General features: G+C 44.7%; 1 protein-coding gene across 1 annotated transcript in view; it reads right to left on the bottom strand.

The window, feature by feature from the left end:
- Nucleotides 1-15,046, bottom strand: part of LOC144479380 (cation channel sperm-associated auxiliary subunit delta-like) — a 145,306-nt gene that overhangs the window by 17,868 nt on the left and 112,392 nt on the right. Inside the window, exon 11 of the mRNA XM_078198000.1 lies at nucleotides 871-984. Within this exon, the coding sequence (XP_078054126.1) occupies nucleotides 871-984 (114 nt within the window). The remainder of the gene's footprint in view (nucleotides 1-870; nucleotides 985-15,046) is intronic.

The raw sequence follows: 15,046 nt of genomic DNA, 5'->3' as shown, positions 1-15,046 counted from the left end.
ACTGTGAGGCAGCAGTGCTAATCACTGTGCCACTGTGCCATCATGGTTGATCATGCTCTTTCATCCCACTCCTGCTTTTTCTCCATAGCCCTTGATCCCGTTAGCCACAAGGGCCACGTCCAGCTCCCTCCAACATATCTAACAAATTGTCCCCAACAGCTTTCTGTGGTAGAGAATTCCACAGTTTCCAATTCTCTGAGTGAAGAAGTTCTTCCTCATCTCAGTCCTGAATGGCTTACCTCTTATTCTTCGACTGTGACGCCTAGTTCTACATTTCCCCAACATCAGGAATAATCTAGTCTGTTCAATCCCATCAGGATTTTATATGTTTCTGTGAAATCCCCTCTCATTCTTCTAAATTCCAGTGAGTACAAGCCCAATCGATCCAGTCTCTCTTCATATGTCAGTCCTGTCATTCCAGGAATCAGTCTGGTGAACCTTCGCTGGATTCCCTCAATAGCAAGAATATCTTTCCTCAGACTAAGGGACCAAAACAGCACACAATACTCAAGGTGTGATCTCACCAAGACCCTGTATAACTGCAGCAAGAAATCCTTACTCCTATACTCAAATCCTTTTGCTATGAAGGCCAACATGCCATTAGCTTTCCTCACCACCTGCTGTACCTGCATGCCAACTTTCAGCAACTGTTCCACCATGACACCCAGGTCATGTTGCACTTCCCCTTTTCTTAAACTGCCACCATTCAGATAATTTCGGAAATAGTCACTTTTTGCTTGTTAATGGTCCAGGATACAAAACTGCGAATTTTAACAATTATAATACATCAAGTTAAATATTTTTCTTTCTATTTCGAAATGTATTGTAAACAGTATTGTTCAATTTAAAACATGATAATGGAATACTTGCCAGACAACGTGTGCTAGTTCCTGGCTTTGGCACAAAGGTGGCAGACATATTGAAACTTTCATTCATGTCAATATAGTAAACACGATTTTGAAATTCACTTTGCAGAGTCTCCATCTGAAACAAATAAAAAATTCTACCTTAATAGTCCAATTGAATAAAAAGAGGTTTCCACATGGATATGTTACATAATTTAAAACAATTACCTCTAATTTTTCTACATACAGTTGTTGACTCATTAATGCTGTAATAGGATGAAACAATTTGTTTACTCCCAAGTGCCTAATAATGGGCAGGACCTGAATATTCCACTGAACTTAAGACCATAAGGTATAGGAGCAGAATTCGGCCATTTGGCCCATTGAGTCTGCTCCACCATTCAATCATGGCTCATAAGTTTCTCAACTCCATTCCCCAGACTTTTCTCCGTTATCTTTGATCCCCTTACCAGTCAAGAACTTTTCTATCTCTGTCTTAAATACGCTCAATGACCTGGCCTCGATAGTCTTCTGTGGCAATGAATTCCACAGATTCACCACCCTTTGGCTGAAGAAATTTCTCCTTGATTCTGAAGAGTCATTCCTTTATTCTGAGGCTGTGCCTTCAGATCCTAATCTCTCCTACTAATGGAAACATCTTCCCCACATCCACTCTATCCAAGCCTTTCAGTATTCTGTAAGTTTCAATGAGATCCCCCTTCATCCTTCTAAACTCCATCGAGTACAGACCCAGAGTCCTCAAACGCTCCTCATACGTCAAGCTTTTCATTCCCGGGATCATTCTTGAGAACCTTCTCTGGACACTCTCCAAGGCCAGCACATCCTTCCTTAGATACAGGGCCCAAAATTGCTCATAATATTCCAAACATGGTCTGATCAAAGCCTTATAAAGCCTCAGCAGTGCATCCCTGCTTTTGTATTCCAGTCCCCTCGAAATAAATACTAACATTGCATTTGCCTTCCTAATTCCTAACTCAACCTGCAAGTTAACCTTAAGGGAATCCTGAACTAGGACTCCCAAGTCCCTTTGCGCTTCCGATTTCTGAATTCATTTCCCATTTAGAAAATAGTCCAAGCCTCTGTTCTTCTTACCGATTTGCATGACTTCACACTTCCCCAAGTTGTATTCCATCTGCCATTTCTTTACCCTCTTTCCTGTCGAAGTTCTTCGGTAGCCTCCCCACCTCCTCAATACTACTTGTCCCTCCGCCTATCTTTGTATCATCTGCAAACTTAGCCACAATGCCCTCAGTTCCTTTATTTAAGGTTTTGTCATTGCCCAAATATGGGTAGATGTATTGTAATATTACGTAAATTATAACAATGTCATTTTTGAATGCCCATATCTTCCAAGTATCTAGGATTGTTATGGCAGTGGAGAACTTTATTAAAAGGTAACAGTTGTTGAAACTAGAAAAAAGGGGGAGGCAATGGCAAATTGGTATTTTAACTGAATGATTAATCTAGGGAACCAGGCTCTGGGGATAAAAAGCCAAGTGCTGGGTGGAATGATGTCAAGACGATTTGCCAGAATTACAAAAATGTAAAATTCAACCAAGATGTTCAGCTTGGATACAGATGACATAGTGATCCGCTTAGCATCTCTTTTTCTAGAGTACGAGGTTTCAATACATTTTAAAACACTACAGAGTTATTACATGGACATACTACACAAAGATTCCCCTTGTTGTGGAACAGATTATTATACAAAATAATCTCAGAATAGACGCAGTACAGAACGAATGTTTATTACCCAACGCGCTGGGAGCGCTCAACCTGAGAAAGCTTCTGGAACTGACTCTACCTTAGCTGAAGAACCATGAAATATTCATACATTCTAAGTCATGTAGGCAAAGTATTATTTACATTCAAATAAGGTCTGTTTTTAGGTTTTATATTAAACAACTTGCAGATGTTCGCATGGCAGGGTGAACATCTGCTAATTTTTTTCATCTACAACCCCTCTGCAACATTATTTGTAATTACATCAGATCACACACATATGCTGATGGCACCCAACTCTACATTATCACCATCCCTTTTACCCCTTCACTATCTCTGATTTTTCACATTACTTGTCCAACATCCCATATTGGATAAGCAGAACACTCCTCCAACTAAGTAGTGGGAGAACCAAAACCACTTGGCGAGATTTTCTGGCCCTTCCTGCTGACAGGATCTTCCTCCAATCCTGCCAAAGGCAACAGCCAGCTGTGGGCTCCCTGATGGCAGGACAGGGAGGATATGCAAAACACCATAGACATTGGCAGAACCAGAAGATCCCAACTGCGGCCAATGGTGAGTCGCCTGTCACTGGAAAACATGTTGTAGTTGTTGGAGTAAAATCAAAATTAAAGGACACAAAATGGTTACCTGGCACAAAATGGACTCTGGGAAAAGACATTAAGATGTGCTGACTTGGGCACAGACATTGCACAGCAAGTTAAAACCTGTTAGTGTTTGAATTGCTGCAGGAAACAGATCAGACCTAGAGGCACCTGAGCTTTAGATAAAAGTAGGACCCCAAAAAAAAGAGTTTTGATAACGAGATCAGTCATTGATGGGGGACATAAATGCATAAATGTATCTACCCTATGTACAACGATGTGTTAACTGCCGATGTCCTGGTCTCCTCTATGTGTAACGATGTGTTAACTGCCGATGTCCATCCTTGTCTATTATTTGTATAACGATGTGCTAACGGCTAATGTCCGTTCTTGTCTATTATTTGAAAAAGTATAAAGATGCTCAACTGCCATTGTAAAGTTGAGAAGGTGACTGCGCGCACTGCGGAGAGCCCAGCGCTTCTCCCAAAGCTTTGTCCGATAAAACTGCGTGTTGAATCTTTCAGTCTGACTCCGAGTGGTGATTTTCCCACAACAATTGGCGTAGTCGGGCAGGATCTCTCTGCTGGTGAGCTGGATCGATTGGCCTCAATCGGCGAACTGGGGTAGAGATCATTGAATCTGTGGGAGTCAGACTGAGTCAACAATGCAGTTTAAAATGGGTAAAAAATTAGGGGAATTTATAGTATAGAAATAAGTATTGATTGTTAACAGTATAGAAATAAGTATTGACTGTTACTTGCGCTGATCGACTAAAGGACAAGGAAGTGCCTGTCTCAAACGCACAGCCTGAGACCGGTTGTTAAGAGGGGAAATCCCCCACACGAAGGTCAGGACCCTGAAGTGGGAGTAGAGGCACAAGGGCACTTAGGATCGTGAAGCACAAGTGGCAAAGGTCATTTAACATCAAACTCTGTAGTGGCGAACAAACGGAGAGTTTGCCACCTGTTTGCATGAAAGTTTGTGTAGTTTGTGTACTTGTCTGTCACGTTGCAAAGCGGTGCGGAAAAAGGAGCTGATCACTCTGACCTAGAGCCGGACTCCGGTGGAGGAAACGTTGCTGAGGAGGTCATCGTGTCCATGAGTATAAATAGTAACCCTAACGGTGGAGAAAACACGTTGCTAGGAAGTAACCGTGGCCGGGGGTAGTGAAGTCTGCGAGATGGCAGATAGAGAAATTAAGTGGGGACCTGCGGGTTCCCTCATTGATAAATATATGACAGACAGACACGTGTTAATTAAGAAGATGCAAAGGGATGGCTGGGGTGTTTCTCAGACCTTAGAACAACAGAGAAAGTGGGTAGATGGAGAAAAGAGAGACAAAACAAAAAAGGCAGGGGTATCATTAGTACACCAATTAGCGGGACTAATTGAACAAGCAGTCGCCTCCACTAAAAGATGGAACAAGGATAAGGATAAGATTAGAAATTTAGAATCCAGAGTAAGGGAATTGGAGAAAAAGAATCGAGTATTAGAGGAGAATCAATGGGGAGGGGAAACTGTTCCTCTGCCCCTTTATGAGTCCATACAACAGGGACCAACCGCCCCTCCAGAGGAAGGGGAAGCGGTAGAACACAACTTGGCGCCAGTAACCCGAGGGGGAACAGACGCACAGCCAAAAGCAAATTACAAACCATTTACCCCAGGCGAAAGACAACAGATAATGGCCTCCCTGGATAAACTACAACCTAGAAGCGCAAATACAAAATTTTGGGAAGAATTAGATACGATTTGGGTAGGACACCAACTGCACCTAAGGGATATACACCAATTGGTCAGGGCCGCATGTCCAGCGGATAAATGGAGGCAGGTAGCCGGAGGGCCCGCCAGTCCCCCAGCACAAGACTACAGTGGGGGTGGTGGACACACGCAATGGCCCTAATAGCAGAAACAGATGCCCAACAGGCATCCTTCGCCCTGTTTAAAACAGAAGTCCAGAGAGTTTTAGGGAATGCTCCTACTAATTGGAGTAAAATCACAACGACCAAGCAACAAAAGGGGGAAGGAGCTTCTGAATATGGGGAACAGTTGTTCCAAGTATACCAGAAATGCTCAGGGCAAGGAAACCCAGGCCGTGGGGATCGAGCCTTCATCCAGGCTTTCAAGGATGGGCTCTCCAGCACTCACCAAACCATCCTAAAGATGGGAGTGATCATGTCCCAGGATTATGAAGAACTAGTGGAATGGGCTAGTGGCATACTTGGAGGCGGGGAGGAGAAATCTCAGACGAGGATATAACCGGAGAGAGTAGCCGCCTACGATAGCAGGAGCGGAACTAAGCCCAAACTGACCTGTCACAATTGTGGCCGACAAGGACATTTTGCAAAGGAGTGCTGGGTCCCAAGGAAAGGAAATAAAATCAGAAACAGTGGGAAACATTGTAATCACTGTAATAAAAAGGGACACACTGAAGCAATATGTTGGGACAAACATGGGAGACCCCCGCCCCGATCCATGTCCACAGCAGAACCGGAGGAACTAAGGAACCTCCGAGGTCAGCAAGACTGACGGCCTGCAGCCCCCATTCACAAGGGTAAGAAGGAGGGAAGGATTTATGTGTCTGCACTAGTAGGGGGCAGGCAATGTGAGATGCTGGTGGACACAGGAGCATCCATATCTGTCACCGACCTTCCCTTACCCACTACAAGTAGGATGATTTATCTAACAGGGATAGGAGGGAACAAAACACCCGCCTACCTGAGCAAGACCACGTTAGTAGAAATAAATAATTTGTATATACCTATGAGATTCTATGTATGTAAAAATAACGAGGGTACAATAATGGGAAATTATTTGATGAAGGAGTATGAGATTTTGATTGACTGTGGGGAGAATTAATCTGGCCAAAACGGGACGGCCGGAAAACAGAGTAGGAAAACTCACAAGTCACCTCGAGACTATCAAGGTGGCCACAGCCACCACCAGAGATTGGCGACTAGAAACTGAAGGGTTCAGAGCCATCTGTGCCTCCGCCCCCGGAGTATGGGCCGAAACGAAATTAGACACTGGCTTAACTAAAACTGACCCGATAAAGGTGCCCGGACCGGAGCACAAGCCCCACCGACAATACCCAATAAAACCGGAAGCAAAGGCAGCTGTAGTAGAGATAGTTAAAGGGTTAGTGGAGAAAGGAATTCTGAGGGAAACTACGAATACCACTAACCCCCCAACCTGGCCAGTGAGCAAACCCGACAAAAGCTACAGGCTCACGATAGACTGCACCGGCCTCAATAAAGTCACGTCCAAATTGCACCCCATTGTAGCAAGCCCCTCGACAATCCTGAATGGATTGTCACCGGAGCATAAAATCTTTATTGTATTGGATATAGCCAATGGATTCTGGTCCCTACCCTTGGATCCTGAATCCCAAGACAAATTCGCCTTTACAGTGGGAGACAAACAGTACACTTGGACTCGCCTACCGCAGGGATTCCACAATAGTCCCGCTATCTTCCATCGAGTAATGAGTGACATCCTGAACAGGGTAGAATTACCAGAGGGTAGCATGGTTCTACAATACGTGGATGACATATTAATAGCCTCAGAATCTAAGTCAGGACATCAGGGAGCACTATACCAAGTGTTAAATGAACTAAAAACCACAGGGTTAAAGGTGAGCCTCAAAAAGGCACAAATTGGGAAAGCACAAGTCCTGTACCTAGGACACTTAATATCACAAGGGCTTAAAGAGATGCCAACAGACCAAAAGAAGGCGGTACAACAAATGCCGCGGCTGGTCACCGTAAGAGGAGTCAGGAAGGTGCTGGGACTGTTTAACTATAGCCGAAGTTTTATCCCGGAATTCGCAAAATTGGCAGAGCCTATACAGAGACTAGTTAAAGGGGGAAAGCCAGCTTTAAACTCCGTAGAATGGGGATCTGAACAAGAAGAGGCCGATAATAAATTAAAGGCAGAACTGATATCAGCCCCAGACTGGGACTACCAGATTCCAATAAAGATTTCCACATACACTGTAATGAAGGGGGGTTCTACTCTGCAGTAGGAACGCAAGATCATGGCGATAAACAGAGACCCACCAGAGATTGGCGACTAGAAACTGAAGGGTTCGGAGCCATCTGTGCCTCCGCCCCCAGAGTATGGGCCGAAATGAAATTAGACACTGGCTTAACTAAAACTGACCTGATAAAGGTGCCCGGACCGGAGCACAAGCCCCACCGACAATACCCAATAAAACCAGAAGCAAAGGCAGCTGTAGTAGAGATTTAACACTTGGTATAGTGCTCCCTGATGTCCTGACTTAGATTCTGAGGCTATTAATATGTCATCCACGTATTGTAGAACCGTGCTACCCTCTGGTAATTCTACCCTGTTCAGGATGTCACTCATTACTCGATGGAAGATAGCGGGACTATTGTGGAATCCCTGCGGTAGGCGAGTCCAAGTGTACTGTTCATCAGCAGAAGGACCGGTAGAAACCGGACTGCCAAGGTGCATAGCCGCCTTAGATTGCGCCGCCTGGGCCGTAAATGTTAGTGAACCAATAGTAATGACAGGAAATATAATCCTCCACACCAAACACACCTCGGTGGAAATGCCAAATACAGGAAAGCTAAGGTCCGTCTCGAATATGAGAAGGGCTAAATGGGAAGCAGTCCTCCTACCTCCCAAATCACTAACCAAATCAGTTAGAATAGTAAGGGACACAGGAGATAAGGAATTTTGGGTACAGGAGAACCACATCACTGTGGAGATGTAGATATGGATTTAGAGGAAGGTAGGGTAAAGGATGTACCTTTAGCAACAGCTGAGGAGACCCTTTTTGTAGATGGCTCACATAAATACGTGGAAGGATCACCCCGAGCAGGGTGGGTAGTAGTAAATGACAAATTAGAAACAGTAAGGTCAGAAAGAATTGACGGCGGTCTATCCGCACAAGTGGCAGAACTAGTGGCACTCACAAAGGCACTAGAAGTGTCTGAAGGAAAAACGGTAAACATATATACCGATAATAGGTACGGATTCGGGGTAATACACGATTATATGACGGCATGGGGTAGAAGGGGGTTTGTAACCACGGGAGGAACTCCTATTAAACACCAACAAAGGATCGAGGCATTACTAAAAGCCAGCGAGAAACCCCGAGAAGCGGCAGTAATAAAAATTAAAGTGCACCAGAAAGAACCAGAAAGGGATAACCCCGACTGGTTAAATTACAAAGGGAACCAAGCTGCAGATAGAGCAGCGCAATTAGCGTTAGAGCAGGAGGCAGTTGGTGAGCTGTCAATAGCAGTAACGGGCCAGACAGGAGACAAAATAGATATTCGGGACTTACACGAGGATACCTCGAAAGAGGAAAAGGGGCAGTGGGAAGCACAGGGAGCGAGCAGTGGGACTGATAACATTTGGAGACGAAATGACAAGGTAATGGCACCGGAGTGCATACAAAACACCCTCTTGGAACTACACCATGGATTCTCACATGTGGGAAGAGAGGCCATGGCAATTAGTATAGGAAAAGAATGGCGGTGGAAAGGAATGGAAGGGACATAGCCCAACATTGTCACCGATGCGTGACATGCACGCAACACAATCCTGGTCGACCCATAAAAATTAAGATGGGACACCAGCCCCGACCAAGGGGGCCCTGGGAACATCTGCAAATAGATTTTACAGGGCCACTACCACAATCCCACGGCAAAACCTATTGTCTGGTTATTATAGACCAGTTTACCAGGTGGGTAGAAGCGTTCCCTACTAAAAATTGTACTGCTACCACGGTGGCTAGAATATTGGAGGAGGAGGTAATCCCTAGGTGGGGAGTACCCATACAAATTGATACAGATCAAGGGACACACTTCACCGGAACGGTGGTAAAAAGTGTGCCAACTGATGGGAATAAAACAAAAATTCCACATCCCTTCAACCTGCATATTGATTGGCTGACTCAAGTTGGAAGGGGTGGGTTGGAGGAAGAGTTCTTAGAATGCTGTCGGGATAGTTACCTTGAACAGTATGTTACAGAACCGACGAGGGACCGAGTTATCTTAGATCTGGTAATGTGTAACGAGGTAGGTAGAATTAAGGATGTTCTTGTGAAGGACCCTCTTGGGTCAAGTGATCACAACATGGTCGAATTTCTGATACAAATGGAAGAGGAGAAAGTACTGTCCCATACCAGTGTCCTCTGTTTGAACAGCGGGAAGTACGATAGGATGAGGGCTGAATTGGCTAAGGTGGACTGGGAGAGCAGACTGGTAGGTAGGACAGCTGAGAAACAGTGGAGGATTTTTAAGGAGATCCTTTTCAGTACTCAGCAACAATATATTCCGGTGATAAAGAAGGACTGTAAGAAAAGGGATAACCAGCCGTGGATAACGAAGGAAATTAAGGAGAGTATTAAATTAAAGACCGATGCGTACAGAGTGGCCAAAAATAGTGGAGAATCGGAAGATTGGGAAAACTTTAAGAAACAACAAAGAACGACTAAGAAAGCGATAAAGAAAGGAAAGATAGGTTATGAAGCTAGGCTAGCTCTAAATATAAAAAATGATAGTAAAAGCGCTTACAAATATATAAAAAGAAATAGAGTGGCAAGTGTGAATGTTGGACCCTTGGAGGACGAGAGGGGGGATTTAATAGTGGGAAATGAGAAAATGGCTGAAACTTTAAATAACTTTTTGTGTCGGTCTTCACGGTGGAAGACACAAATAGTTTACCGAATATTAACGATAGAGGGTTGGTAGGAGAGGTACTCAATACAATTAATGTTACCAGGGAGGCAGTGCTTGGTAGACTAACGGGACTGAAGGTGGACAAGTCCCCGGGCCCGGATGGAATGCATCCCAGGGTACTGAAAGAAATGTCAGAGGTAATAGCGGATGCGTTAGTGGTTATTTATCAAAATTCGTTGGATTCTGGGGTAGTGCCGGCGGATTGGAAAACGGCTAATGTTACGCCGCTGTTTAAGAAAGGAAATAGACAAAAGGCGGGTAACTACAGGCCGGTTAGCTTAACGTCTGTAGTTGGGAAAATGCTGGAATCCATCATTAAAGAAGAAATAGCAGGCCATCTGGATAAGAATGGTTCGATTAAGCAGACGCAGCATGGATTCATGAGGGGAAAGTCGTGCTTGACGAATTTGTTGGATTTTTATGAAGATGTGACTAGTGCGGTTGACGGAGGGGAACCGGTGGATGCGGTGTTTTTGGATTTCCAAAAGGCGTTTGATAAGGTGCCTCACAAAAGGTTGCTGAAGAAGATTGGGTCACACGGAGTTGGGGGTAGGGTGTTAGCGTGGATTGGGGATTGGCTATCCGAAAGGAAGCAGAGAGTCGGAATAAATGGGTGCTTTTCTGGTTGGCAGATGGTAACTAGTGGCGTGCCACAGGGATCGGTACTGGGGCCTCAACTACTTACCATTTATATAGACGATCTGGAGGAGGGGACTGAGTGTAGGGTAACAAAGTTTGCAGACGACACAAAGATAAGTGGAAAAGTGAATCGTGTGGAGGGCGTAGAAGGTCTGCAGAGAGATTTGGACAGGCTGAGTGAGTGGGCGAGGATCTGGCAGATGGAGTATAACGTTGACAAATGTGAGGTTATTCACTTTGGAGGAAATAATAGCAAATTGGATTATCTAAATAGAAAAAAATTACAACATGCTACTCTGCAAAGGGACCTGGGGGTCCTTGTGCATGAGACGCAAAAACCCAGTCTGCAGGTGCAACAGGTGATCAAGAAGGCAAATGGGATGTTGTCCTATATCGCAAGGGGGATAGAATATAAAAGCAGAGATGTCTTGCTGCATCTGTACAGGGCATTGGTGAGGCCGCAGCTGGAATACTGTGTGCAGTATTGGTCTCCTTATTTGCGGAAGGATAGATTGGCCTTGGAGGGAGTGCAGAGAAGGTTCACCAGGTTGATACCAGAGATGAGGGGTGTTGATTATGAGGAGAGACTGAGCAGATTGGGTTTGTACTCGTTGGAATTTAGAAGGCTGAGGGGGGATCTTATAGAGACCTATAAGATAATGAAGGGGCTGGTAGGGTAGAGGTGGAGAGATTCTTTCCACTTAGAAAGGAAGCTAGAACTAGAGGGCACAGTCTCAAAATAAAGGGGGGTCAGTTTAGGACACAGTTGAGGAGGAACTTCTTCTCTCAGAGGGTGGTGAATCTCTGGAATTCTCTGCCCACTGAAGTGGTGGAGGCTACCTCGTTGAATATGTTTAAATCACGGATAGATGGATTCCTGATCGGTAAGAGAATTAGGGGTTATAGGGATCAGGCGGGTAAGTGGAACTGATCCACTTCAGATCAGCCATGATCTTATTGAATGGCGGGGCAGGCTCGAGGGGCTAGATGGCCTACTCCTGCTCCTATTTCTTATGTTCTTACCACCCGCAGAGTTCTGGAATGGTGGAACGCATGAACAGAACCCTTAAGAATGCCCTGGCCAAAGCCATACAGACGTCAGGAAAAAAATGGTCAGAAGTATTACCTACTATATTGATGAGGTTAAGAGCCACCACAAACTGGACAACCGGATTAACCCCTTATGAACTAATGATAGGAAGGGCGATGCAATTACCAGAAAGCATCATAACAGGTGGGACAGATGTAGGTCCACTAAAGGACAAAATTAAACGGTATGTTTTGGAACTAAGCGCCCAACTAAAAGAGATGTGTAAATTAGTAAAGGATAAATCAGGAAGAAAGAGACGCACAGAGAGAGCTTGAAATGCTCCCTGACGTCCCAACAGCGGGAAGTCGCATCTTGGTAAAAACATTACTTGAAAAACCAGGGTTTGCACCAAAATGGAATGGGCCATATGAGGTTATACTTAGTCGAGATACCTGTGCCTGTCTGGACATAAGGGGGAAGGGTGTATGGAAACATTGGACCCAACTGAAATTATATAAAGAAACGAATGAGTGATATTAAAGTGACCAGAGTGCTTTCCCCAAACCAGGTGACAACTGCAAGCAAGATTAACTGACGCATTCGGGTTGGCAATATAGCCTTTGGAAAGTTGTTAACATAAAGTAATAAGATTGATACTGGCCTGCTGCGAACATGTCTAAGATCGCGTATATGATTGTATTACTCTATGTTGTCGCAATTGTAAAATTGACAGGGCTAGAGGATAACTTATCCTACAAGGCTCATGTACATTTACACGGTAATCGAACCGTGTGTTACCTGCTAGCCCAATCTGTAGAGGCCCTATTTGTGGCCACCCCTGGGTGGACCCCCCATGACTTATATACGGCAGATACCTCAGACGCACCCTGTAAAGGACAAACAGGCAAATATAAAAGGGGTATACAGGGAAGATGTGTGGAACTTATAAATCCCACAGATCTTGTGTGCAGGGGGCTCCAGGGAGTGGGAGGAAGAGTATGCTCAGGTGATGCAAGCTACTCGCTTTGCTTCTCGGGGCAGGGATGGGGATGTGCATATGCCTTGGTCCCCAAGAATGCTTCCTGCGTACAGACGCAGTGTGTCCGTCAGCACTGTCGGGTAAATAGAGGTCAGTTTACTTGTACCTGTAACGAGCAGAGATGCCTGAACGTAACCACGGGGAGGCAGCTCATTTGTGGTCAGTGTAATGGGACTCATGTCAGCTCAGCCGAATGGACATACCCATTTGATACCTACCAAGTGGTGGAATCAGACAGGGAGTCAAGTGAACCAAGCAATTGGCGGTATACACAAACCAATAACCATGATATTAAATGCTACCGGGCCAAGAAGGGATTTGTGTTCCTCTTCAATGGCACCTTCACGACGGCAACACCAACCCTCCCGATCCTTTTTGCAGTGGGGACAATAGGACCACTCACTGTTCCATGCCCTCAAAAGGGGCATATCCAGAGAAAGATAGTGACATGGGCCATCAGCAAGGAATTCTGTGCCGATTAGGAAGTCCCGACCACACTGGGATCGTCACTCGGCTAAGGGTTCCTTGGGACTGTCTCGGGGAGGGGGGGGGGGGGGGCAGCAGCAGGAGTAATTAGTGTCAAAAATAGAAACCATCTTATCTGTGGATTAACCATCCTGGGAAACAGTACATCAAAGGCACTGGAGGCCGTCAACCAAGAAATGGCTGAATTAAGATTATATGCACAGCAGACCCGCTATGCAGTAGACTATCAGTTAGCCTAACAGGGTGGAGTAAGCACAATAATAGGAGACAAATGTATAACGCATGTTACAGATGAATCTTACAACATCACCCAAGTCATTAATGACATAAGAAAGCAGGTTGATGACTTTAGACAAGGACCCAAGAAGGGGAGTAGCTGGCTCGAATGGTTAATGGGGGGATCCTATTTAATGCATGGACTGATCATTCTCGTTGCAATAATAATTGTCTGTTGCCTAATTGTCAGATGTCTTAATGTCTGCTGCAAAGTAATGATGACTTGGATTGTGCCAGGAGCTAGTGTGATCATTGAAGAAGTACACCTGATGGGAACTCCCGAAGACACCGAGGACGACAAGGAAGGAAAGAGGGAGAAGGTGGAAATCTACCTATGAACGCGCGACCTGCTGGTTGCGAGTCAGGCACATCAATTGCCAAACCCGCGATGCTTCTATTGTTGGTCCATCGGATTATTAAATCATAATCCTAACCAAAAAGGGGGAGTTGTTGGAGTAAAATCAAAATTAAAGGACACAAAATGGTTACCTGGCACAAAATGGACTCTGGGAAAAGACATTAAGATGTGCTGACTTGGGCATAGACATTGCACAGCAAGTTAAAACCTGTTAGTGTTTGAATTGCTGCAGGAAACAGATCAGTCCTAGAGGCACCTTAGCTTTAGATAAAAGTAGGACCCAAAAAAAAGTTTTGATAACGAGATCAGTCATTGATGGGGGACATAAATGCATAAATGTATCTACTCTATGTACAACGATGTGTTAACTGCCGATGTCCGTCTTTGTCTATTATTTGTATAATGATGTGCTAACAGCTAATGTCCGTACTTGTCTATTATTTGAAAAAGTATAAAGATGCTCAACTGCCATTGTAAAGTTGCGGAAACTGCGGAGAGCCCAGTGCTTCTCCCAAAGCTTTGTCCGATAAAACTGCGTGTTGAAACTTTAAGTCTGACTCCGAGTGGTGATTTTCCCACAACATAGTCAAGCTGGAAGATTCTATCCGCTGTATTTAGGCTATGCAATGAACTGCATTACCCAGCCATCGACTCCGTCCCACACACTGGAAGCTCTTAAGGCTCAGCCAGACCACTGACAATCTTGTATCTAACCTCAAGGTGAGCTTCAAAACACAGACCTGCTCCATCACCAGCACATCTACTTCATCCAATTCCACTCCTTCCTCAGCTCATCTCCTCATCCATCCTTTTGCTCCTTTAAACTTGATGATTGAAATTCTCACGTGGTTAGCTTTCCACCCTCCATAAATTTGAATTCTTCCAAAACAATGCTGCCTGTATCCTAACTCACACCATGTATCATTCACCCATCACTCCCGTGTTTGCTGATCTACATTGGTTTCTGGGTGGGCAAAACCTCAATTTTAAAATTCTGATCTTTACTTTCAAAAGTCTTCATGGCTCACCCCTCCCTAATCCCTCCAGCCCCACAACCCTCCGAGATCTCTATGTTCCCCTCTGGCCTCTTGTGCATCCACAACATTAATCATTCTGCCATTGAGCAGCTGTGCCTTCAGATTCTTAGATGCATAATGCTGTTGTAAAGAGCCATGGGAAATTTTACTATGTTAAAGGTGATAAATAAATACAAGTTGTTGTTGTAGTAATGCTACTTTTCCATTAGTATCTTACAAGAGTTCTTATTTCTCCCTTACTAAAGCTGAAAAGTCTGATTTTTTTTTTGCCTATCCTC

Source organism: Mustelus asterias, chromosome 26 (assembly GCF_964213995.1).
Source record: "Mustelus asterias chromosome 26, sMusAst1.hap1.1, whole genome shotgun sequence".
NCBI classification, from domain to species: Eukaryota; Metazoa; Chordata; class Chondrichthyes; order Carcharhiniformes; family Triakidae; genus Mustelus; species Mustelus asterias.
This window is presented reverse-complemented; position numbering and strand designations above follow the sequence as displayed.